The 26874-nt window shown below is 41.6% G+C and overlaps 2 protein-coding genes across 4 annotated transcripts in view; both read right to left on the minus strand.

Moving 5' to 3' along the window:
• Positions 1–22863, minus strand: part of LOC726948 (suppressor of lurcher protein 1) — a 388735-nt gene extending 365872 nt beyond the window's left edge. For 2 of the 3 annotated variants that reach the window (XR_409726.3, XM_001122665.5), the window contains exon 1: positions 20768–22863. Coding sequence is in view for 1 of the 3 variants with exons in the window: in XM_001122665.5 (XP_001122665.2) it covers positions 20768–20770 (3 nt within the window). In the remaining 2 variants the exon portion in view is untranslated. Of the gene's footprint in view, positions 1–1819; positions 2658–20767 lie in introns of those variants that run through there. The other variant, XM_006563653.3, reaches the window with a different exon arrangement.
• Positions 22864–23750: 887 nt separating this feature from the next.
• LOC726965 lies at positions 23751–25770 on the minus strand. The gene has a single exon (XM_006563652.3). It carries the CDS (start codon positions 25710–25712, stop codon positions 24345–24347), a length of 1368 nt encoding a protein of 455 aa, XP_006563715.1. The 5' UTR covers positions 25713–25770; the 3' UTR covers positions 23751–24344.
• Between the last annotated feature and the right edge of the window lie 1104 nt (positions 25771–26874).

Consider the following 26874-nt stretch of genomic DNA (forward strand, 5'->3'; position numbering starts at 1 on the left):
AGAAAGAGAGAGAAGGGAGAAGAAACAGGCTCTACTTACAGACAGCTCCAACTTCTCTCCAACTAGTAAATTACTTTTAGTTTCGCTCCCCCAGGTCGATGCATCAATTGATTAGAAGTCACTAGCTTCGTAACGTTTTCTCCAAGATACACTGATCATCGAAAGAGGGCGGCCGCCAAAAGAGTTTAACAATGCTAAACGGACTTTGTACCTTTTCCTCCTCCTCCGTGAGTTTTGCTCCAGAAGGGAAAATCAAGAAGGAACGTAAAATGCCAGCCAGTTTATTCGTATATAAAATTAAGCGGAGAATTACAAATGGTACGTAATTTCTACTAATGCTCGTTAATTCGATATTTGTTTCGTATCCTAAAGCATTGCAGGTTTCCGGTTTGGCAGCTACTTTGAACAACAAAGTAATTAACGCTTGCGAACTAAGTCCATTTGAATTTGGTCAATGTAATTATCGATACCTGTTATAAATCGAACCGTAAGTTATTCACCATGATTATCGAAACGTGTTCAAATATATTAACAGAGATGATACGTCGATTAAAATTTCTATTAGCAAATAAAAGTTATATATATATATTACGTATCTACGTACTCTATAATTGATTTCTTATAATCCCTTTATCATCTTCGTAACTTAATACCAAATTAGTCAACAATTCGCAAAGTATAAATGTGCTCGGGCAAGATACGATAAATTCTTCCCTCGGGAATTAACTCGAGGGAGGATCGCCTTAATGGAATCGGTAAGGGATCGAATAAAAGAACCGTTAACCTCGGGAAGAACGAATTCACCTCCTTGGAAAGGATTTTTCCCTCCTTCCCGTAATCTCTAACGAGCTTTCTGATCGAACACGCCCCCTCTTTATTTTAATTTATTAAACACGATTACGATTTAATATTCGTCGTTGATCGAATAAGCGAAATTCCCGCGACGCGGCTGTTTTAATCGTGCATTGTTTGAAAACACGGTGTCGCTAAACATGTCGTCTTTCCTTTCCGTATTATAAAACACGGGGTCACGAATTTTGCTCGACCAAGACAATTTTTCCGCTTGCAAAAATAAAAAAAAAAAATAAACGAGGACACGCACGATCCTTGTCTTTTTTTTTTTTTTTTTTTTATACGTGATTCGATTTCCGAATGAGTTTCGACCAATTTCTCGAATTTTCCCAATCTGCGTATCGCGCGTTTAATTTAGTTCTTTTTTTTTTTTTTTTCGATGGTTTCTGGTTAAACATCGAGGGATTAGATAGGTCGGATATCACGTATTATCGGGAACGAAATTATAACCGATTCGTACGTAACCTCGATTAGAAGAAATAAATTTTCCAAGCGAATTATCGCCTTCAAATGTTACAAATAATGTACAAATACAATTATATCTATTCATCGTCCGATCGCGGGATAGATAACGCGCGAGCGTTACAATTGTGAGAATTCGCACATAAACGGGCGGATATTACCGGAGAGGAGAAGGGGAGGGGTATTGTTATTTGAAAATTCATACGGTCAGGAGCCGATTAACGATTTTGCTACCTTGCACCGTCCCGATAAATTGCATCGCCAACTGCACAAATGTTTACGACCGGATCCACTTATATAACAGTAATTCCGTACATGCGTTCGATACGCGCGATCCATGCGTCCCGCGTTGCGTCACGTATTATTACGAGCAGCGACGCCAACGGCGAACGCCGAAAGAACGGAAGGCAGAATCGAGGAACGAACCGTATATACGAACGGAATATCGATATCGAAAAAAGAAAGAGAAACGATGATTCATATTACAATAGAATTATATACGTACCAAGGAACAATACCGGTAATCTTCCTTTCTCTATTCGCTACTTTCGCGTCTCTTCTCGTCTATTGAAAAACTTTTCTCCCGCTGAATAGATATCTGTGGCGTAAAATGAAGCTCCAAGCGCAAGAAACGTGACTCCTCCGATGGTTGGCTGCCAGTGCGCGTGCGCGACTCGCGGTCGCATTGTAACCTGCGCATTCTGGAATATTCTTCGCTTCCACGCGAAACGTATTCGCGCACGCGAAACGACCTACATACATACATACGGTTTACGTCGCTGCGTGGAAGAGAAGACGGGTCACAATTGGTGCTCGAGGCGACGCGTGCCGCTCGACCGGTGCAAACCGTTCGAGGAGTCTCGATTGTTCTCGGCCTATTCCGTTATCCTTTGTCTCCGTTCTACCGCGTAATTGCCGTTTTTTCAGAGAAAATATTTTCGTAAATCCGGAGGAATCGAGGAGTAAACCCCGTATTCTCCCGTTCTATTCATCTTAAATGAACGAACAAAGAGAGGAACGGGTTCTGAAAGAATTTACGACACCTTTGACGCAGCCAATTATATATTTCGCCTCGATAAATCGGCGAATGTACAACTTACCGGTAAAGGAGAAAAATTTATCATAAGGGATTCCAGCCAGAAATGGAATACACGCGATATAACGCTGCTGTAGAAGCGGCAGTTTCATAAGAATAGTTTTCGCGATGTACAACGGCAATAAGTGACGACGAACGTGTGTGGAATCCTGGAAGAAGGAAAATGTGATCCACCTATGTGATATATAAGTGCTATTTGTAAAACAGTGATAGTAGTTACTCTCGGAGGAACATAATCGACTGCAAGAATTTTGCCGCTTTTCGTTTCTTCTTTTCCTATTTTCTTTTTTTTTTTTTTCTTTTCTTCAATCAATCGAAATCTTTAATTAACTTTCAAGTCGAAACTCTCTTTTCGAGTAATTAATATTCCTCGTAATCTTAAGGTATCGACAATGTGAAAAGTACTTGGCTATAAAAATCTTCTCTCTTAATTTTCTCTTAATAATAATACGATTTAATTACATTCTTCGTTCCTTTCTTGGCATTCATCGCGACACAGAGTATCTCCGTGTTTTTCATTTTCGCTTCTTTGACAGATTACTTTGGAATTTAAACCAACCAATCTCGTTTCAAAAATTCACGTTTTAAAAATTAGAAATCTATAAATCGATCATTAAACCATATCACCACTGTTATCACCTGTTTTTTTTACGTTATTTTCTTTAAATTTATTTACCGGAATCGAACTTGATCTTCGAATCCAATCGATCCAATCTTTTTCCCCCCCTTTTTTTTTTTTCAAAATACTACGTATCGTCGAAATGATCGGTTGCTCTTCATTAATTTGATGCGCAGCGTATCGTAAAACACGTGCAAACGTAACTGTACGATATGTCAATACCAATCCACAGCCAAATAATAATTCCCGGATGACAATTTCGGAAGGAGAATAATATTTACACGTTTATTTAATAAAACTCGGCAAACGTACGTAAATTTCAATTTCCACGTTGGGAATGAAACCCAGTGACCTTAGCAAATCTCTGTAAATCTCTGTCAATCCGAGTCAATCTTTGCCCATTGATTAACTCGATCCTATCAACTTACTTCGAATTTGCACAACCCGAGCAATGCAAACAGCTCGACGTTATAATCAACCCTTCTTTGTTGTCCATAATATACAATCTCCGTCTCCGTCTCTAGAAAAATAGAAAACGATGATTCATCTCCGATACTTTTATCGTTCTCTACATTTTTAACCAGGATATACGCGAAAAAGAAGAGATGCCGCGTAAACGATAATTAACCAATTTTTTCATTCGAACGTATCTTCCATCGGGAGGAATTATCGTCGGCCAACAGTGGATCCATGACACAACAGATTTCGGTTTAACTCGGACTTACGGCGCGATATAATTGGCCGTTCGTTTGCTTAGTTGCGCACAGTCGAGCGTGCTTACGGTTATTCACGGTTAAATTAAACGCGCCTTCCATCCAGCTCCACGTCGCTCTCGTTCTAAATCGTAGCCAGCGAAGACAGAAAGCTTGCTTGTAATTTTCTCTATTCTCCTTTCCTGTCCATCGATTTTCACCGAAAATCCTTCCCATCGAGACACGTATTTCACCAGGCGTTCGTGAAAATATGCGACTCTGTACGTTTATCAGCGCGAGTCAGGGGAGGGGGGATGTCGACGGACGCTGTTTCGATTCTGGTGCCTTTTTTGAATTTGCCGCGCTGTCGTTCGAATAAACGGAGATTATTTAATCTTTTATTCGAGAAAATTTTTTATTACAATTTCGTTGAAAATGTGATTAAATATATGTAAAAAGAAAGATTAACGATGGATTTGATTAGTATAGAATAAAAAAGGAAATTGTAAATATATTCGTGATTCGAAAGTTTTTAGCGGGAAATTGAATTAAACTGAGACCAGGTATGAACCTGAAAATTATTAAATGAAAGAATTGACGAATGAAGAGATTGAAAGGAATAAAAAAATTGAGAATTAAAGTTAGAAATATTATTTTATATAAGATAGCTTTGAAAATTAATCCATAAATATCAAGTTAAATTAAAGAATCAATCAAGTAACGTAAACACTAAAATTAATTTTAATATAATTATGCAAAGTTTTGCGAATCAAATATGGAAATGAAAAGGAAGAAAGAAAGTTTCTACTTTTCCTACATTCGACTCTTATCGAGTAAACGATGTAGGACGTATAAGAAATCATCGATAAATCATCGCATTGTGATTGAATTTCTAATAAAACGAGTTACTCAACTTCAATTTTCGAAAAGAAGAAAAAAACGATTTAAATTAAAATATTTATAGAATACTTCTCAATCATCGATTAATTCTCTGCCTATTTATATATATATATATATATAAATTTTTTTAATCCGTTGAAAAAGATTTAAAATTTCAATCTATAATCGTTGATAACAATTATCTTTTCGAATTCTTCGTCTTAATCATCGATCCTAAATCCCCAATGATCCTCGTCGACGGACCGTCGAGGGATCGACTCGAGCCGCTTCCGCTTAAAAATTTCGCGGTGCTTTTATTAATTGGAACGAGGACGGAACGAGTATTGGGGGAAGGTCGGACGAGGACGAGAAGAGAGAGCCGTTTCGTTTACGACGGTTACCCTATCGTAAACGCGTGACGCGAGAATTAATTAACCCAGATGGAAGGCTCGTTTGAAACGGGCCGATTGTTTCGCCTGCAGGAGGAACGCCGGCTTGTTTCGTTCGCGTTTCGAGCAGCGAGAGAAATTTCGTGTACGCGCGCCAATCTGATATTCACCAGCGAACCGTGCCCTCCCCTCCCCTTCCCATTATACCGTAAATTACATCTCGTTAGAAGTGACATTAACCGTGGTAACTGGCCGATGTTAATTACGCGATCCCCGTGCTTCATTTTATACCGTAAATTCTACAATATTGCAACAACATCTAGGATTCGACGACACCAGAGGCGTCACACTTATAATTTACCAAATAATTAGAGTCCCGCGTTTCTCCCCTCGCCGCGGATAATTAAAACGCGAATTTTTGTTTCGAGAAGGCAGATTTTTCCTCGCGTCGCGCAAATCGAGCGAGGATTAAACTTTGGTTAAAGTTTTGACAACAGGCAGAGATAGAGGGAATGATATAAAGTTGAGCCCGTTACGCCTTGGACAGAATCGGTGTAAAAGATGTTGTTTTCCATAAGCGACGCGAAATAGTATGGAAGGCATCGTAAATGAAATCCAGGGTCAATTAAGTGGAGGGAATGGATCTCGGATCTCGTAACCCAGTCAAACCGGTACCGCGTGGAGTGGAACGAAAGAAACGGACGCCTATCCCGCGCCTCGCCAACGTAAGAATCGCGTACATACGGGAACGCGGTTCTAAAAGGGAAACCCTGCGTATTTCGCTGAATTTCTGCCCGCCAAGTTTTTAGACGGCAGACAGCCGCTGCACAGCCGTGGAACACAAAAGGGAACACGAGCCGCGAGAGGAAACGCCTTGGCCTTCTCCGTCCCAGGCATATTCTGTGGGAAACGTCTGCGCCGATCGATTCGTATCGCGCTAAATCGATCCGAAACAACGCTGTCAAAGGAAAAAAGAAAAAAGAAAAAGTTAGAAGCGCGCATCGAGTAGATGGAAATTCATCGAGTAGAAGTATCGATTAACACACCAGCGAATACCGGCGCAAGATTTTAATTTACAAAAGTAACGAAAGTAGTGATAAAATATCGGTATATCGGGGACAAAGCAATAACGAATTCCTCGATGCCGTTCAAACGTGACGCGCGGAAAAACGGGAGGAAAAACATTATTTACTCTCAAACTGGAACACGCCATCGACATTGTACTTCGATCGCGTATAAAAACTATCTGCGTCCCGGAGCGCCGTGTATCGTTGAGCACTCGCCGATAATCTCGAGCGAAAGCTTTTTGAAAGTTTCAGAAATTATAGAATGAATCCTCGCCTCGATCGCGAAATATCTTTAACTTTTTTCCTTCCGTAATTGTTCGTTCCATCGTTCGATCCATGATCCACGAAATTTTTCGTACGCAGAATAACGCGTTACCCGATCGAGAAATAAATTAACATTACGTTACGCGAAAGAAATCGTGTATCGTGTCGACTTGCTTTGCCCGAGAAACGAATCGTGGCGAGGCGAATAAACCGACTGCGGTCGAAATTTCGCCATAAAGATTAGCAGGTGGCGGTCGAGCTGCGGACTTATTCGTTTGTTTACATGCGGATTCAATGGCGCGAACGTAATTTGGCCGAACGTTGAAACGAAGGGGGACGGAAGAGGAGGAGATTCTGGCACGAAATTCGTATCCACGACGCAACAAGCGTTGTTATCGCCCCAGATCCCGGACACATTTGCACTGCAAACTCGTCTTTCGTCGTTAAACAAAGGATGATCCCCTCCCCTGGTAAATTTCAATTATACCTCTTCACGAGCGGGATTAAAATTAACGAACGTCTTACGGCAATTTACGGAAAGATAACGAGAGAAGCGGAATTAGTTAAAATCCACGCTACGAGTGTGCGACTATTTGTCAACTTGGCAATATTATATTCGGTTTGCAAACGACGAGGATCAAGGACACTCGATCCTATCGATCAATTCTCCTTTTCCTTCTTCCCTTCCTCTCGTCTAGAAGAATTAATAACCCATCATTTATATACGTAGGCCAGTTTCTTCTCTATTCCAAACGATAAATCTTGAAGGAGAGACGGGCGTTCGTTTCTCCATATTAGCGGGAACGATTGATTTCCAGAAAGCGTTGGGACGAGCATAACGGGGGAACGGAATAAACCGCTTTAAAAGCACTTTCTGTTTGCCGACTTGGCCGAAAATAAACCTTCCCCGATGGTTGATCGATCGACGCGCAATAAAATATAATACGTAACAAAGTTGGAAATGGCCAGTCCCGGTGGCGGAATCGTGACCGAATCGATTTCGTTACGGGGATCGGGGGCAGGGGAGGAGGCTCGCGCGTACACACACACACACACGCGCGCGCAGTACTGGATATCCCCGTACATATACCGAGCTCCCCTCAAAATATTGAAAACTTGGTTTCGCCCCCCGCCTCCTGGCAAATTTTTATTTCTCTGTGGATCTCGGTATGGAAGTGGGTGGAAATTGGCCCGATACGAAATTTATAAAGATATAAAGCGATAACGATTTCCGCGAATCGTTTTTCGCGTACGAAAAGGGAGGGAAAGTTTAAACGAGACAGAGGTCCGTTTGACGGAAGGTCATAATGCATTTTAATTAAAAATTATTTATTTAAATTAAAATTCTCCTCCATACTCTATTTTACTTTATCAACCAAGCGTGGATTAAAATTAAAAATAGGGATCTAATTATTTGGGATATAGAAGATACAGGATTAATCTAAATTACGTTTGTGTTAGATTTGGGTCATGGTATATATCTCCGATTCTGCTCCGCAATTAAATAGGTTTCAGTTTATTCGGATTTATTGCTTCGGTTTAGTTAACTAGTGGTTGGCCACAGTTTTCACTTGCAAACGGATTAATAAAAATAGGGAGGGATCTAAACATCGTTACAGTAAAAGGAACTATTATCTCGCGCGTCGAGGAGGAATAATATTAGGCTCGAGAGAGAAAGAGAGGGAGAATGGAAATGAAGAAAGAGAGAAAGATGTAACGAGATATGAACGATGAACGATAAAGCTTTTAACGCTGGCATAGTTCCTCTCTCTCTCGTCGAAAATACGAAACGGATTGCTTTTCGGCCTACCTTATCCCTATGGATTACTCGATGCTCATATTCGTTGAAAGCACTTCGATGTTAATAAACGTTCGCGCCATATCCACGCGCCGTATCTGGTCCAGCTTCGATACCGATATATAGCTAGAAAACTTATTTATCTGGCTCGATTGGAAACCAGAGTTTTCCATTCGGTCGTTGCACACCTTTTTTACGTACAAACCAATCTTGCTCCCTTCGCCCCATAATTAATTACAAAATAATACCTCTTTAAAATTTGCGAACACAATATAATATATTTCGATAATATTTTTACCTCTCCCTGTCACAAGACGAGTTAAACTTAAATAAAAAAAAAAAAGAAAGAAGATAACAGATTATAGGACGAGATAAAGCTACGAGACAACGCCATTGTCCGAAGAATTACGAGATATCATAGCGGTTCGAACGAACGGGGTGGTTAAAAAAAGAAAGAAAATATATATATATATAAAAAAGGAGGTCAACCCTTTTTCCGCCGTGGGAAAATGCCAGCTCTAGAAAACATTTTAACCCACCCCCATACTCGTTATTTATCGTTCTCGATCGACATCTCCTCCTCCGCTTGTTCCTAAAGGTCTATCTACAATATTTCCACCGATACTCGAATAAATTTACGAGCGCGGAGGGGTAGGAGGGAGGGAGGGAGGGTAATGCAAAGCCAGCCACGGGCGCAAAGGAAGGGTAGCGGTGATAAAGGGTGAAAGGGTTAGGAGGCGCGTACAGTCGGTATGCGGCCTACCGCCGCGGCGCTCCATTATGATTATTGGAGAGGAGAGGTGGGCGAAGAGACAACGAATCCGCTTTATTTTAACACGCTGAACCGTGCGCACCGCGCGCCGCGCACGTGGATCGTAATGCGAAAAAGCATCGTCCGCGAATATACATATACCGTGGTATAAACGAAATAAATCCTAGAACAGAGGAGAAAACAACTCTTGTGGCTCTTGTTCACGAATTTTTCTTTTTACGCCTCTTACGGAATGTATATTACACATATACATGTATATATATATACTTGGGACGCTTAAATTCTCCTTCTCCCTCCTTCGACGAACCGTAATCGCGCCAATCGCAATTACCATTAATAAATAACGACCGATAAAACGTGGCGGGCATAAATGTCGATCGTTACGCCACACTTTCCTCCCTTTTTCTCGACCGGCTGAAAGAAAAAAATAAATAAATTTCCCCTCAATCGACGCAATTAAAATAATTTACCAGAAACGATTCGATACAATTTTCCCTCGAATTGCGAATTTTATGAGAATCATTGTGGGACGCGCGAAGAATTCTTTCGGCTCGAAGTGGTCATCGAGCGATTAGGAGAACACGTGGCGACGACCGATCGATGCGAAGAGCAATTATCGTAGCGCGGCCAGTGGAAGGAGGTAGAAACATTGTAACATTGGGAGCTGGGCAACGCTTCTCAATCAGGAGTAACACGCCGCGAAGAGGTGACCGATGTCAGCGGTGCTTGTAAACACGTTGTTTAGCTAGCCACGTACCAACGTACACGCTGGTAGATCCTCGTCTGGCCGGGAACACGGTTCCCGTGGAAAATAGAAAGCGCATCGATATGAAAGAGCGCTTGGGTTTTCGCGACGTCCACAGCTCCCAAACGTTCCTTCCTTTTCTTTTTCTACGACGAGTATATTTTCCTCTCTCTCTCTCTCAAAAATGATGATAAACTTACCTCGGCGTGAAAGAAGCGTCAAAGAGGGGGGAACGTGCGAATCGTTTTCCTCTTTTTTGGGAAAAAGGAAATAATAATGATAAAAAAGAGAAAAGAAACTAGCTTCATTCATGGATGGAATGAAGTGGTTGGGGCAATAACGCCGCGTATATTTTCATCATCGATGATATATAGAAATTCAAGGAAATTGGCGAAACGCCAAGCGAGCGGTGTTAGCGGGATCCGTGGTTTAAGCCCGACGCCAAATACATTGTCCCGCAAAAACGGTTGATTTATTATCGCCACGTTGGAACCACGGTGATTTCGTCCCCGATAATTTCCCTCTCCTCTTCATCTAATACCCCTCCCCTTTCCGCCCACTACCACCAATTTCGATAAAGATTACTTCTTTAATCCCCGCCCCCAGCCAAGTCTCCTCGAATGAAGTAACGAGACTCGCCGCTACAACACGAAATTCGAATCAATTTAGACGATTATTTTTTCCAAACTGACCTCCCAACTTCTTACAGATCAGATCCTGCCCGTCACAATGGGAGAGCTTGTCCATTAAAAGACAAAGTTTCGCGGTGGAAAATCGATCGATTCTCCCGAGTTTGGATTTTCCAGGCTCGCCTAGCAAAATCTCCGTTATTTCTTCCGCCTCTCCCTCCCCCTCTCCAGTTTCTTGTCGACATATTATCCCCGAAGCATTCGCAAGTATTCAAGGCCGCTCTATCGATACACGGCCGCCGATGATTTATGACAGCGACGGAACCGCGCGATCGATCCATCTCGAATTTTTTGGAGGAGGGGGGAGTACTCCGCGTACTTCTGCGAATCTGCTATACCATTCGATTCTCCTACTCTTTCTACGACACGAGAAGATATTAATTCGCTCTATCGATTTTTTTTTTTTTTATGCACTCATCGTTCCCACGATAAATTTTATGATTATGGAACGATTCGAATATATATATGTATATATAAATAATTCTACTGTCTCTCTTTATTTTTTTCTTTTTTTTCTTTTACGCACTCATCGTTCCCACAATAAATTTGATGATTATGGAATGATTCGAATATATATATTTATACAATAAGGGAATTCTGCTACCCTTCCTTGTACGAGAAGATATTAATTCTACTGTCTCTTTTTATTTTTTTCTTTTTTTTTTCTTTTGGGCATTTGTCGTTCCCACAATAAATTTGATTATGGAATGATTCGAATATATATATTTATATATATAATAAGGGAATTCTGCTAGCCTTCCTTGTACGAGAAGATACTAATTCTACTATCTCTCTTTATTTTTTTCTTTTTTTTCTTTTACGCACTCATCATTCTCACAATAAATTTGATGATTATGGAATGATTCGAATATATATATTTATACAACAAGGGAATTCTGCTACCCTTCCTTGTACGAGAAGATATTAATTCTACTGTCTCTTTTTATTTTTTTGTTTTTTTTTTCTTTTGGGCATTTGTCGTTCCCACAATAAATTTAATGATTATGGAACGATTCGAATATATATATTTATACAACTAGGAAATTCGATTCTGCTATCTTTTCTTGTACGACAAGATATTAATTCTACTATCTCTCTTTATTTTTTTCTTTTTTTTCTTTTACGAACAATAAATTTGATTATGGAATGATTCGAATATATATATAAATTTATACAACAAGGGAATTTTATCGAAAATTCGAAATTTTGAATCATGATTTCCAATTCTTATTTTCCATTCCACGATCGAATATATAATTATTAATTGTCGCGATTGTCGTCCCCGATAAATCCCCGATATTATACCCTATACCGATAGTTTCCGAACGAGTGAGCGCGCCCCTTTCGAGAAAGAGGAAGAGAAGGAGGAGGAGGAGGAGAAAGATTTCTGGAAGGAAGGAACGCGGAAGCATAAATCTTCTCTCGCTCTCGGATCCATGAATTTTCTATCGGCGTAGAAATTCTTCTGCTATTAGATCCGCTTTATTAGACTCTTTGGAGAGGAGGAAAGAGAAAAAAGACAGGACACTTTTCCAAAGTCGAAAATAATACACGAGAAAAGTCGCGGAAATGAAATTTAATCGGACAAACCGCAATGGCAACAACTCGGCCGCCCCCCAACTTTTCTCTCTTTTTTTTTTTGGAAAAATTGCGTATTGTAAAAAAAAGAAGAAGAAGAGGAGGAAGAAATTGAGTCGAGAGACATTTTTATTCTGTTTATAACGATGTCTTCTTCGAAGCTTTTTCGAAACGCAAAGGTGTCGCGTTTCGAGGAAAGAGACACGAATGTACGACACATCGTAGGAGACGAATTTGGGAGAAGATTCGCTTGGTCACGTTGCGAGGGTGTGAAATTTCCTTGCATTATGTCATCGGTGTCAGTTCCAAACGCGTATGAAGCGTGGCCATGAAACCATTCCGGAGTAATGGCACAACCCCTCGAGTCGAGGAGATGGTACACGCGATTTTCCATCTCTCGTGTGTGGAACGAGAGATTTTTACGGTGATCCACGATGTGCGTATTTGAGTTCGAAAAAAAGCTTGAACGCTTTATATCTCGACTTGTTTTATATATTTCTTCCCTTTATATTGAGTTGGCAACTAAGTAATTGCGGATTTTACTCATAGATGGCTTCAGTTGAATTTTTAGGTTTGCTGGCGTAGTCCAAATGTAAAACACATTTTGTTATTTGATAGTTGGCAATTCAGCTGTCAATCAGTAAAAAAAGCATTGAAAACCACTTAAAATAACTTGGCTATGTTCGAAAACTCGATACATGGGTTCCTCGCGAACTGAAAGAAAAGCATTTAACGCAACGCATTAACAGCTGCGATTTGCTAAAGAAGCGTAATGAAAATGATCCATTTTTAAAACGACTGATAACTGGCGATGAAAAATGGGTTGTTTACGACAATATCAAGCGGAAAAGATGGTGGAGCAGGCCACGTGAACCAGCTCGAACAACATCAAAAGCTGATATTCGTCGAAAGAAGATTTTGTTATCAGTTTGGTGGGATTACGAAGGAATTGTCTATTTTGAACTCTTACCACCCAACCGAACGATCAATTCTATTGTCTACATCGAACAACTAACGAAATTAAACAATGCGGTTGAAGAAAAGCAGGCCGAATTGACAAATCGAAAAGGTGTTGTATTCCATCGTGACGATGCAAGGCTATACGCATCTTTGGTCACTCGGCAAAAATTATTGGAGCTTGGTTGGGATGTTTTGCCGCATCCACCATATAGTCCTTGCACCATCCGATTACTTTTTGTTTCGATCTTTACAAAACTCCTCGAATGGTAAAAATTTCAATAACGATGATGATATCAAATCGTACCTGATTCAGCTTTTTGCTAATAAAAACCACAAGTTTTATGAACGTGGGATTATGATGCTGGCTGAAAGATGGCAAAAGGTCATTGATCAAAATGGGCAACACATTACAGAGTAAAGTTATTTAGTTCCATGAAAAAATTGTCTTTGATTTTCTAAAAAAAATCTGTAATTACTTAGTTGCCAACCCAATATTTATGGATATATGCCATGTATTTGGCAGGAACAATTGGTTGCAGCTTAGCTAAATATATGTATATATATTTGAGTTATATTCGTGAATGATAAACATAACGCGCAATACACGTGATTATTCCATATTAACCGCGTTGTTGCAACCACCAATTCTCTTCTCGATTACGATCTACAAACCGCAAAGTGGTTTTTGAGCAAAACTTGGTTTCGATCGAGCCAACAATTTATCTAGTCGAGGATATATTTTCATTCTTTCTTTTCCTTGTGGGCCTCGAAATCTCACTGTTTAACGAAACGACTCGTTTTACATTTTCTTTTAACCTCTTTTCCAAGTATCTTGCCTTTTTCAACTCGGAATTATTCCGTGCTGAAAAACCTTATTGGGCGCGAATATTACACGCCGTACTACGAAAACGTCGTAAAACTATAAAGCGAAAACCTATTCGCCTGTTATATCGTCTGTTTGATAGACGAGGGCGAGAGTTTCCAGAAATTTTTTACGATTCCATAAAATTTTCAAAAATAACGACCGCGCGCAACGATACGAAAGCAGGCACGCGAAATCACACGAAATCACACGTCCATGTATCGAAGTTTTCGCGCTAAAAAAAAGAAAAAATTTGCGAGTAATTTTCTCGTAACTTATAAACTCGACGAAGAATTTTTATTTCAAGACATTGAAAAAAAAAGAAAGAAAAAGAAAAAAATCTGAAGCGTGTTTGTATTACGTGTCGTGAATTCGTGGAACGAAGGAGAAAATAATTATCGGACGATAAAGGACGATCGGTGGGAACGTGTCGTTTATTAAAGCTTATCGGGACAGGAGCGAAGTAAAAGACAAAATCGAAACGATGCACGTGTCTTTATCGCGTTGTTGGGTGCGCGATAAGAATCGAGCGAGTCGGTAACGTGCGTGTTCGCGGCCAATTTCGCTCGTTTCGTTTGTATACACTCGTTCGTAACACGCCCATCTATTGAGAATTTTTAAATAAACGGAGACGGGTGGTTAACAGTTTAACGAAACCTTTTATGAAACGTGAAAAAAGTTACCGATCAATAGATCCAACTTTTATCTATCTCTCGTCCCATTCACTGTGGTATGGTAAACGACTCCTCCCCCTATTATGAGTGTCGAGAAACGGTTTCTTTTTTTTTTTACTTTCTTTCACCTACCGCCTTTTTCCTTACCGCTTTCGTACGTTTTCTTTCCCCCTTTTCACGCTGTTCACTTACCAGTCGGCCATTTGCAAATAGCCAGTTCTCGCGTAATAACGGCTCGCACAACCGGCTATTACCCGGCAATAATGTCCAAGTAATCGGGAGAAATCACGAAAAGCTTTCGATGAATGACCCGTTGGCTGCGAATTAATCCGAGTTAAAGGGGTTGATTTTAATTCTCTCTCTCTCTCTCTCTCTCTCTTCATGCTTTCCAACTTCAATCTTCTCGAATCTTCCTCCATTTCGTTCCGTTTGTTTTTCTTCTCGAATTAATTTATCATTGACGTCGCTCGAGCGAAGAGAGTATTCGAGGAAAGGAGTAAAAAGTACGGTGAATCCTCGTCGAAAATCCTAGAATTATTTCCAATCTCTTGAAATAATAATTTTAAATAAGAAAGAACATTCTTTCTCGTGTTTGCTTTCGCTTATTTTCATCGCTGGACAGCCGAATGGAAATTTCTTCTAAGAGCTCGGTCGGTAATCGATTATTTCGTACTTTCATTCCTTGGCAGAAAAATACACATTTTTGATAAATTTATATAAAGTATTCGAGGAAAGGAGTAAAAAGTACGGTGCAGCCTCGTCGAAAATCCTAGAATTATTTCCAATCTCTTGAAATAATAATTTAAATAAGAAAGAACATTCTTTCTCGTGTTTGCTTATTTTCATCACAGCCGAGTCCTCGAATGGAAATTTCTTCTAAAAGCTCGGTCGATAATCGATTATTTCGTACATTCATTCCTTGGCAGGAAAATACACATTTTTGATAAATTTATATATAAGGAGAATATTCGAGGAAAAGAGTAAAAAGTACGACGAACCCTCGTCGAAAATCCTAGAATTATTTCCAATCTCTTGAAATAATAATTTTAAATAAGAAAGAACATTCTTTTTCGTGTTTGCTTTCGCTTATTTTCATCGCCGGACAGCCGAATGGAAATTTCTTCTAAGAGCTCGGTCGGTAATCGATTATTTCGTACTTTCATTCTTTGGCAGGAAAATACACATTTTTGATAAATTTATATATAAGGAGAGTATTCGAGGAAAGAAGTAAAAAATAAATATGATGCACCCTCGTCGAAAATCCTAGAATTATTTCCAATCTCTTGAAATAATAATTTTAAATAAGAAAGAACATTCTTTCTCGTATTTGCTTTCGCTTATTTTCATCACCGGACAGCCGAATGGAAATTTCTTTTAAGAACTCGGTCGGTAATCGATTATTTCGTACTTTCATTTCTTGGCAGGAAAATACACATTTTTGATAAATTTATATAAAGTATTCGAGGAAAGGAGTAAAAAGTACGGTGAACCCTCGTCGAAAATCCTAGAATTATTTCCAATCTCTTGAAATAATAATTTTAAATAAGAAAGAACATTCTTTCTCGTGTTTGCTTATTTTCATCACAGCCGAGTCCTCGAATGGAAATTTCTTCTAAGAGCTCGGTCGGTAATCGATTATTTCGTACTTTTATTCCTTGGCAGGAAAATACACATTTTTGATAAATTTATATAAAGTATTCGAGGAAAGGAGTAAAAAATACGGTGAACCCTCGTCGAAAATCCCAGAATTATTTCCAATCTCTTGAAATAATAATTTTAAATAAGAAAGAACATTCTTTCTCGCGTTTGCTTTCGCCGAATGGAAATTTCTTCTAAAAGCTCGGTCGGTAATCGATTATTTCGTACATTCATTCCTTGGCAGGAAAATACACATTTTTGATAAATTTATATAAAGTATTCGAGGAAAGAAGTAAAAAGTATGGTGTACCCTCGTCGAAAATCGCAGAATTATTTCCAATCTCTTGAAATAATAATTTAAATAAAAAAGAACATTCTTTCTCGTGTTTGCTTATTTTCATCACAGCCGAGTCCTCGAATGGAAATTTCTTCTAAGAGCTCGGTCGGTAATCGATTATTTCGTACATCCATTCCTTGGCAGAAAAATACACATTTTTGATAAATTTATATATAAGGATATATAAGTTAGATTGTATATAAGTATATATAATTTATATGTAAGGATACATGGAAAATTATCTCGGCTCGTGATTGGCAATAATAGCATTTCCTCCGTGAAAAGTATTCGGTTTCAAAGTTGCAGCACGTTGCAAGGTTAATTTACCGGGCCGAGGACGGAAGGACGGAGGGTCGATGCGCGAAACATGACGAGGATGGTTTTCACAGTTTCCCGATTTCTCCGCACACAACCTTATGAACCTAATTGCGCGACCGATCCTCGCATGTACGACAGTTCGAGCACGCTCTCAAAGGATCGAATCCCTTGGCGATAAAGCCAAACAACGAAAACTTCCGCCACTTCGTTTGTCTAAAGCTCAACGTGAAACTTGAACCACTGCTAATACACAATCATTCTCGCCCCTGATCCGGCGCATTTTTCTCCAACCTTCTCGTCACGTTCTCATTTTCACGGATTGAATGTGAAAAATGCCAAGGATTTCGTTCAACGACAATGTAAAAAAATATATGAATTGGATAGATAAAGGAAAAAAAAAAAAGAACTGACGTTGATCCGAATCCGCGTTGTTTCGCATGCAACATTTCATGATTTCGCGGCTGACTTTTAACTTTTCGAAAACTCTCGATGCACACTCGTTGCACCTCCGATAACTTAGCATGAACCGAAATTTACGTTACGGTGCGCCCAGCATTATTTATCGAGCGTTCGAGCTAGTACCGCACACACACACACGCACACATGCGCGAGCGCACACACACGGAGTCGAGGTTTATGACTTCTTCTCTTTCTCGCCGTTCCAATTGCCAAGAAAACGTATATCTCTGCCGCTTCGTAGTTGCGTGTTGCGCCACGTGCGGTCATCGTAAATGCACGGTTCCCGAAACCCGAGTTCCACACCGTGCATACCGATCGATTCGTTTGACACGTTTTATGCTAACAACACGTTATCTCGTCCGACCAATTCAAAAAACGAAAATTAAATACGTGTAAAAACTAGTGGTTACGAATCCCGTAATCTTTACCGAGCACTATTTACGATGGATATTTATTATACCTCCTCGCTTTATAATAGCTTCGTAACGATTGATTAATAATAAATTAATTAAATTCAAATTTCGAACGTATCAATTATTTGACTGGGGAAACGAATCGTGGGAGGAGAAACGTCGATATCCCGAGAACATCTGGTTAAACGATATTAACGCGTCTCGATATCCGATACGTTGAAATAATTTCATCCGCGCGAGAAATCTTTTTAAAGAACAACTCGTTTAAAATGAAATTCAAACTCTCGGAAATTTCGAGAATCGTCCGGCGAATGCCACGATAAGATGGACGAAAAGATAGGAAGAGTTTTTATCTTTCGTATTATTACTAGGACGAAAGTTGGCCAATTTCCGGATTCGATCCCCCTCTAATTAAAATATCGAAAATCCGGGTTTCCGATCGATCGAGTAGCGATTCGAAATTAACGAAAAACCACGCCGTTATTTTATACTCGTTCGTCTCGAACGGCGCGCAAAAGTGGCAACGTGTGTGCACGCGTGCGTGTAAGTATATGTGTGTGTACGTATAGATGCACGTGTATCGGGCGCATCAAGCGGCCGTATACCGGTGCATATGAGATATCAAAGTAAATTGACACAGCTTTACTTGACAAGCAAGCTAAAATTGCTAAACACTTTCTGCGCGTTTAACCGTGCGCCTGTATAAACATCCGAATATATTTACATTGCAGAATAAGTTCTCCCACGGGGATCTCTCCATTCGTGGCCCTGGCGGTGTTGTCCTGTCTACAGAAATGGAATGGAATCGGACCAAAACTATGCGACGTTGTCGCGCGTCCGTCCACCGCCCTCTTCCCCTCCTAATCGCTCGCGGTTTCGTGTTACGTCGTTAACCGTACTGCTCAACGCGCGGTGGCATCGCCGTCGTTAAAACGATAAGCAACACACGGTTAGCAGCTACATCGATCTTTTAAACGTTTACCATTCCTTCCATAAGGGGAGGAAGAATTATTATTAACCATTGTTCTTTTCGTCTACGATCAAATTTATTCAACGAACATTTTCTCTTTCCTTTTTTGAAAAGAGCCTTTTTTTTAATCCAATTTTCGATCGATAAAAAAGAAATTCCCTTCGAAATTGTCCTCTCTCTCTCTCTCTCTCTCTCTCGGTTAAAACGGACAACTTTACGATTAACGATCGCGACAGATGAGTGTGCACGTTTTTCCATTCGATTCGCGTGTTTGCATTTAATGAGGAATACGAGGGGGAGAGATAATGAAAGAGCAAATGGGCGATTTGGCGGCGGGGCCCTGGACACGGGAAATCAATTTCCAAGGCGCGAGGCGGGGACAATAATCGAAGAACTTGGCGCAACGAGTTGCGATACGCTTGTAAATGCACTTTCGACAAGCGCGTTGTATCCGTTGTGATAAATCAACGTCCGTGAAAAATATATCCAAGCAACGGATCGAACTTTTTCTTTTTTTTTCCTCGAAACCTTTCGATCGAGAAATCGTCGCGACTCCTTCCTTCTCCCCCCCTTCCCTTCTTCTCGCTAGGCTGAAATATTGGAAATGGAACGGGGTGTATACAACGTCTAGGAAATGCTAATAAATCGATCAACTTTCTAATTGATTCTGGCCGAGGCCCGGCTAATTAATCACGAGTTCGATCGCTAACTACGTGGCAAACTTTAGTTTTTCTCCCCCGAGAAATCGATATTATACACGAAATATATCGGCTTATTTTCTGCGTAACGGTTTTATCCACACGACTAATTGTACATTAAATAGGAGAAGGCGAAATTGAGAGATTAATCAAACGAAAAAGACGTGGTGTAAATAAAGGGGAGAGAAGAATGCGATGCAATTAAATTCCAGCCAGAAATTTAAACTCTAAGATTTACCTCCCGGTTCGTATTTCGCGCGAAAACTTGTTTCGAAGTACCTTGCTTCAATTTAACACTCGAATAATATACATATATATATATATCCCATTTTGAAAACGAGAATCCTAGTTTTCCCGGCTAAACGGCATACGCATAACAGTTACGCAATTGATTTCGAATCAAGCGAGATACTGTCGATTAATGTCAATGTAAGCGATATTTAAGCTAATTGCCGGACCGGTCCTCGGTGCAATGCTCAGAGCATCGTTCTTCCATTGTCCGGTCAGGATAAAGCGATTAAACAGTTGATACGATCAATCCAAATTGTTCAGGTGTCAGACGTGTATCCGTGTACGTGTGCAAAGTGGGATAATATACATATATATGTATATATACGGTAAAATCGTACGGGTGCCATTGTGTCTGACCTGAGAGCAGATACGTACTCAAGTATGTAAATTATGCGACTCGACACGTGCGGTTAATAGTTGGTCGCCTCTCCTTTTCTACTCTATGCATCCAGCCACGAGATATATATATATATATATATATATATATATATACGCTTTACACGCCTACGTATATTTCATCCCTGAAATCTTATTTTTTTTACTTTGAACGCATCGCATGCAATATGTCTTCTTTCGAATTTCGAATTAATTTATCGTATTTTTTGTTGGCTATTATTTTAAAAGAGCAGTTTAAACAAATTCGTGTATACACGTAATATTGAGCTAAAATATTTTTCTTCGAAAACGTATACAATGTGCGAAACGTATTTACGTGCGACGCGAAGCACGTAGATCAAGGACAAAAAAGTACGACCGTCCCTTGATTTTATTTTCAATCGTAAAAGGAGAATGGCTTGGGGCAATGTTGGAAAAACATTAATCCGATGAGGGATCAATGTTCCGTTCAAACGTTTTCCCAGTAAAATCGGGGTTTTCGCGCGCGGGGAAAAAGAAAGGAAGGGGAAAAAAAAAAAAAAATGGTGGACGGATCGCTGGCGCGACGACGCTTCAACGATTCTCAACCGCGATACTTTGCTTTGTTTGTACGCGTTTACGCGGCGTGTCCCGTTGCAAGGAATACAAAAAAATCTCGCCATCTCGCGCCAGTTCGCAACAACTCGCGACAACGTCCAATTTTTTATTTCCCCTTTGAAAAAACAACGAAACGACACGCAAATATTTCCCGAAAAAACGCTGCCACTCTTCCTACCAAAGATTTATCTTCTTCCGCGCGGAAAAAAAAAATGTCGATCCGAGCCGCGGCGGAGATGCAGATGTTCGAAGGGAATTTATACTCGCACTCACCATTACGTTAAAGATGCGACGTCCCTCGTGCTTCGGCGCCCGACACGAGCATTCCTTCACAGCCGGGCGACGGATTCTCCGGTGAATTCGCGACAGCTCGCACTTTCCACCAATTCATAGTCGACGCACTTTCCTCCGATTGCCCCCTTCTTTGCGACACACACACACATACACACACACACGCACGACGTTCCTTTCCCACAAAAAAGATTTTTCCCCTTCGACGATCGCTCGAACGACGACGAAACGCCGACTGCGAAACACCTTCGAGCAACAATATACACGCACGAGTTTTACGTACACGTGTTTACATACACACTCGACAATAATATCGCGGCGATATTTCGAGGGAACGGTTACGGTGTAAACGAATATAAATATAAACACACGTGTCGTCACCCATTCGATCTCCTTCTCGGCCGCGAACCACCACGGCTCAACCGTTTTAACGTTTCTCCCTCATAATTGCGCGTTACCTCCCCGCTCAAAATCACGCGAGCCACCCCGTCGGAATGGAATCCATGGCATCGAGGAGCGCGCGTCGAGGAATCGAGAGGGAGGGTTGGATTCGAGTCGAGTCGAGTGCAGAAGGGTGCAGAACGACGCGCGCGACACTCGAGCGGCGGTTGACGCGACACTAGAGAGAAAATCCGGAGTCGGCTTGCCGCCACCGGATGCCGGACGTCGGGGGCGCCTGCGCCCTTCGCCGCCACGAGAGAGTGCCGCGAGATTTTCGTGGGACGCGTCGATGCGACGCGCCAGTCTGGCCCACGACCATTTCGCGAGTGGGCGCGCGCCGTCCTCCCGTCGAATGTCGTTGGCCTCCTTCGTTTCGCGACGCACGATCGACGGAATTTCGAACGTCCTCCCTCCGCACGTAAACTCGCCTTTCTTCGAAACGAAAGTTCGAAGTTCGAGGGAGGGGAAGAAGAAAAATTCTCGATTTCGAAAATGAAATTAATATCCTCGTCAATTTCGAAAATGAATCAAGAAGAATTTGACGAGGGGAGTATCATTTCGGATAAGGTTTTATTTATGAAAACGATTGGAATAAAAGGGAAAGTGGATGTATACAGAAAGAAACGTGTTTGAAAATAATGATTTTAAGGAAGATTAATTAACGTCTAGTAAATACTAGATAATATTCGCAAGGTACGGCACAATGATGGGATTACGGGTTGGAGATGGAGGCGGTTGGTAACGAGCGAGGGTTAGCCGGGCCGAGTTCGGCACAGATGCAGATAATGGAATCGTAATGCTATCGGCTGATCGATGATAATTCTACATCGTTCAATGGGAAGCCCGTGGCCCGCCAAGTATAATGAGCACACGAGGAACAGCGAGCTTTTGCGATTAACAGATTTGGTACACCGTTCCTCTCGATAATGTTGCAACGGCGATCGCTCGAAATCGTCCAACGTAATTCCACCACCTGTGAATAACTATTTCCCTCTCGTAGCAATCGAACGGTTTAACTTCGTCACGTGAGTCAAAGTTCTCTCGATTTCACTTCTTTTTTTCCATCGAATTTAAATATTCGCGCGCGTTTTGGATTTCCAAAAATCCTGATCCGATAAAAAGAAGGCGCGCGTTCGAAGGAATTTCACGGTTCGTACAAAATAATTTCGCGTTTACTCGGGAAAGGAACGCGAAATGTTCAGGCTGCCTGAAATTTTCAATGACCTCGCTGTTGCTCGCATTCATCTTCCTGTTTATCGCGTATTTGCCACGGTCACTGCTGCACAATGGGAAGGTTACAATTTCGTTCGTTGAACAGACTCGTTTCGAACAAGAGACGAGCACGTCGTGATGGGGAATAATAGGATGGGATGATTAAAAAAAAAAAAAAAAAGAAGAGGGAAAAATAATAATAATTGTTGAGCGTTATTGCGATGTATATATATATATATATACAAAACAGGTATTGGGATCCGTCATCGATAGGTGAGCGCAATTTACCGTTTCACGGTTATGTCATTGGCTCGACACAGCAACGATTACGGCTGCTTCGAATTGCCGGCCATAAAACGAACTTCTGCTTTAATCCGACATAACATTACGGCCCATTGAATGGGACCGGGTGTTTCTCATTTTCGCCAACCGAGTCGGCGAATATCCGATATTATTGCGCGATCAAGATAAATTTGCCAACGCCTATTCGACAGTGGCCCCATTCCATTCCCTTTTTTCCCCAATGCTACTTTTTCTCAACCCAACGTTCTCATCCTGTCGATGGATTCTAAATAATTAATAATTATTCTCGGTAATAATCGCACGCATAAAAAAAGTATTTTCCTTTCCAAAGAATTCCTCCTTTTCACCAAAAACAGTTCTTTAATCTAACCGTTTTCATTCTCGAATGGATTCCGTTTCGTAAATGATTAATAATTATTTTCGTAATATTTTTATAAAAAGAGAAATATCGAACATCGAAACCAATTTTGAGACATCGATGCCAAGATACTCGCGTGTTTTCTTCCCAAGGACACACTGAACGGTGCTACTTTTTTTCCCAATCTAACCGTCATCGTTGCCAAAACACTCCAAAGGATGTAAAAGTCGAACGCGTATAGAGTTAAGATTAAGGGGAGGGGGTTAAAAGTTACTTTAAATATTAGGGGTTCCTATCCTATCTCTCTCTCTCTCCGCCTCTTGCGGAGGATTTCTGCAAAGTTTATTACGTGCCATAATCCCTTTTCCCTTTCACGATAAAGTTCGGCTAACGGAGAGCGATGGCGTCGTTTAAGCCGGCAAAGCAGCATCGTATCGCAGGACGGAGGAGGGGAGGAGGAAATTAGCTTTCTTAACGATTCTCAACGGTTCAACAACAAAGCTACCAACGCGCGAGAAACGAACGCGTGAAATAATTATATTAAAGCTACGTTACGAAGAGGCAACAAACGGATTCGTTCGACGAGCAACAACAACTCGTCGAGTCGAGATAAAATATGCTCGAGGAAAATAGAAGGAACAATGGCGCGACTTCCATATACGTGACTTTATTTACTTTATTATCGTGCACAGTATCGCTGACAGGCAAATCATGAGAAGGGGGGGAGGGAAAAAAAGGAAGCTGTGCGGAACATAACGGGAGGAACGGAAGAAAGAAAGGGAGAAGGAGAAACGAGATTAAAACGATATAATAAAAGCACTTCTTGCGTGCGACACTTCTTGTTTGCGAAACAAGTTATTAATAATCGAAACAAGCATACGTATGAAAAGCCCTTTCGAGGATACGCTACCAAATTCTCGTTGAACGGTGAATATAATCGAACAATTATATCGTTATATTTACAGACATACAGACGACGATATTACGAACGTAACAACAATTTCGAATATCGAGAAGCGTGTCAAGAAACGGTATTCTCGTACCGAGAGAGAGAAATATTAAACGTTTCTCAACGAGATATTCGCGATGCGTTGGCAGAACGTTCGCTGATTCACTACTATTCCTCCTATTAAACAACGGGTCCTCTCACGAAGCTCTGGCAAAGGATTCCGGCCGTCCTTTCTACGTATCACAAGTATCGCAAGACACGACGATTCACTCTCTTCCCCCTCCCTTTTTTCTTCATCACTTTCCCCCTTTTGAGGCGATGTATTCGCCGATTTCCTCGATCACCTCCATGATACGTGTCCGATACATGTCGGTGGCGCGGCACTCGCTCTCGATGAGATCGGGCCGTCGATCGCCGTACACGTAATGTTCCAACTTATCGGTCGAGCCGACGAAATATTCCTCGACCGCTTGCTTCGACAGCAGCATTACTTGCATGTTGGCAACCGCGTACGCCAGCGCCATTGTCCTCGCCTCCTCGCAACTCTTCACGAATTCCTCCCGTGGAAAACAGTCGTCGGCGACGAGGCCCTCGTCCGACAACTCCTTCCTCACCGTGTCGTAATAAACGTCGAGGAACAGGTCGCGAAACTCGCGCCTCGTCGCTCTCGTGGTGGTGAGGATGAGGGCGGTCTCGAAATCGTAGGCGGGGGGGCTGTAGCGCAGGAATTGGAAGTCGACGAGGTAGCAACCGACCGGCTTGCCCTCGCCGTCCATCTTGAACATGATGTTGTTGGACCACAAGTCCCGATGGCACATCACGTTCCTCCATCTGTCGGACGACACCACCAACTCAGGCAATCTCGGCACCCACTCGCCTATCCAATCCTTTATGGCCGCGGCCTCGCGCCCCCCCAGACGCTCGTTCATGTCGACCATGGCCCAGGCACCTTTCACGCACGAGGACAGATATTTGCCCGCCAACGGCTCGCTCTCCACGAACGCCACCTCTTCCAACAGATGGCCGTAAACCTCGAACAACGTCCTTCCCGTTCCCCGTCGAAGCCTCTCGTCCAGTATCAACGATCTCGAGTGAAGAGTCGCGATCACCCTCGCCAACAGTAACCAATGCCCCTTCCCGTACGCCTCGTACTTGTCCAACATGGCGTAGCCGCTGTCCACCGCGTCCTCCAGAACTATTATACGATCGTTCTTGCCCAGGTAGTAATCTGGCAACCACTTCTCCCCGCTCCCCACCCCCATCTCGGGTATTATCTCACCGTAAACGTCGATCTCCTTGTTGAACGTGTTGTGCCGGACCAGGAAGTCGTACTGCGGGCTGGTGGTGGGCGGTGGCGTCTTCGCGAAGAATCTCAGGGACCCGCCATCCTCCATCGTAACCGAGAGAGTGTAGTACTGGCCCAGGAATCCGTTCGTCTCCCCCAACATGTCCAAACTCCAGCTCGACACGCGAAACTCGGCCGTGCCGAGTCTACGACCGACGATCTTGTCCACGTCTGACGAGTCGAGCAGAAGCGAGCACGATTGGCGATGGTTGCGGCGATGGTGGCGCTGCTCGTCGGTCGTCGCCTTCGTCGCACAGATGGCGCGATGGCGGCGCTCGTTGCCCGATTGCTCGGCCGAGGCGCTGATCGGCATCGCCATGCTCCCGTTTGCGCGCGGCTCTCGACTCGATTCGGGGCCTCCGCCGACCGAAAATTTATACAACGGCGGAACAATCGTTGTAAATATAAATAAACGTTTGAGGGACGCGCTCGAGGGAGAACGTTGGAGAATGATTCCTCGGCAAACACCGCCGTGTCATCTTATCGGCGACGATTCGAAAACTCAGATAAACTAAAACGGAACGATGCGGCTGGGAAGGAGAGGGGGAGAGAGAGAGACGAGAGAGGTCGGTGCGAACGGTTCAATGAGGCATTGTTTCGAACAAACAATGTCCCGATTCTAATAATTTATACATCCCGTAAATCTGCCGGAAATAGATATGACGAGAGAACGCGCTCCGCGATTTATACTCCGTTTTTAGAAGGAGGATGGGAAGGGGGAGGAGGAGGGAGAAAAAAATGTTAGCACGCAATAATTGCGTGGTATGTTTCGAAGACGAATTAATCCATTCTATGGTTATAGTGATTTATTGATATGCAATAATATAATCTCGAGAAAAATTTGTATGAATTAATTGTTTTATTTAGAGATAGGATCGATGAAATTTCGATTTTAATCCGTTAAATTCGTGAAATTCTTCTCTTTTCTTTTTTTTTTTTTTTTTTTTTTTTATTCGTTTAAAAGGAAAATTAGAACGATAACGATAAATGATGGAATGATGTAGTAGTTTTTAAAATTTTAAAATTACTCGAGGAAAAGAAAGAGAAAATAATATTTACAGCGAGTTTATCGTTGGAGACGAAACACGTTATTAACGTATAAATATGGAAAATTTTTTTTCACGAAATAATAACGGAGAAGGAATAGTCGTTTGCATTCTGTGTTTGCAAAAGGCAGAGCTTTTATGGATACGCAAAGTTGAAATATCAGTGGCAATAAATGGATTATCAATTGACGAATAGTTTTAAATCTTGGGACAAATATCAAATAGCAGAAGCAGTAACGTCGGTTTGGAATGAATTGTTTGAGTTGTTTCTTTTCCCTCTCTCCCCTTCCTTTTTTTTTTTTATCAAGTTATCGTTGCAAAGTTTCGACGAGAATGGAAGTGTTATTAAATAAAAACGTCCAAACGTCACTTTTGCCCGTTTATCTCGTAACTTACGATCTCTAACGCGATCTTACACAATTAAACAAACGGGAA

This window comes from Apis mellifera, linkage group LG15, assembly GCF_003254395.2.
Source record: "Apis mellifera strain DH4 linkage group LG15, Amel_HAv3.1, whole genome shotgun sequence".
NCBI lineage: Eukaryota > Metazoa > Arthropoda > Insecta > Hymenoptera > Apidae > Apis > Apis mellifera.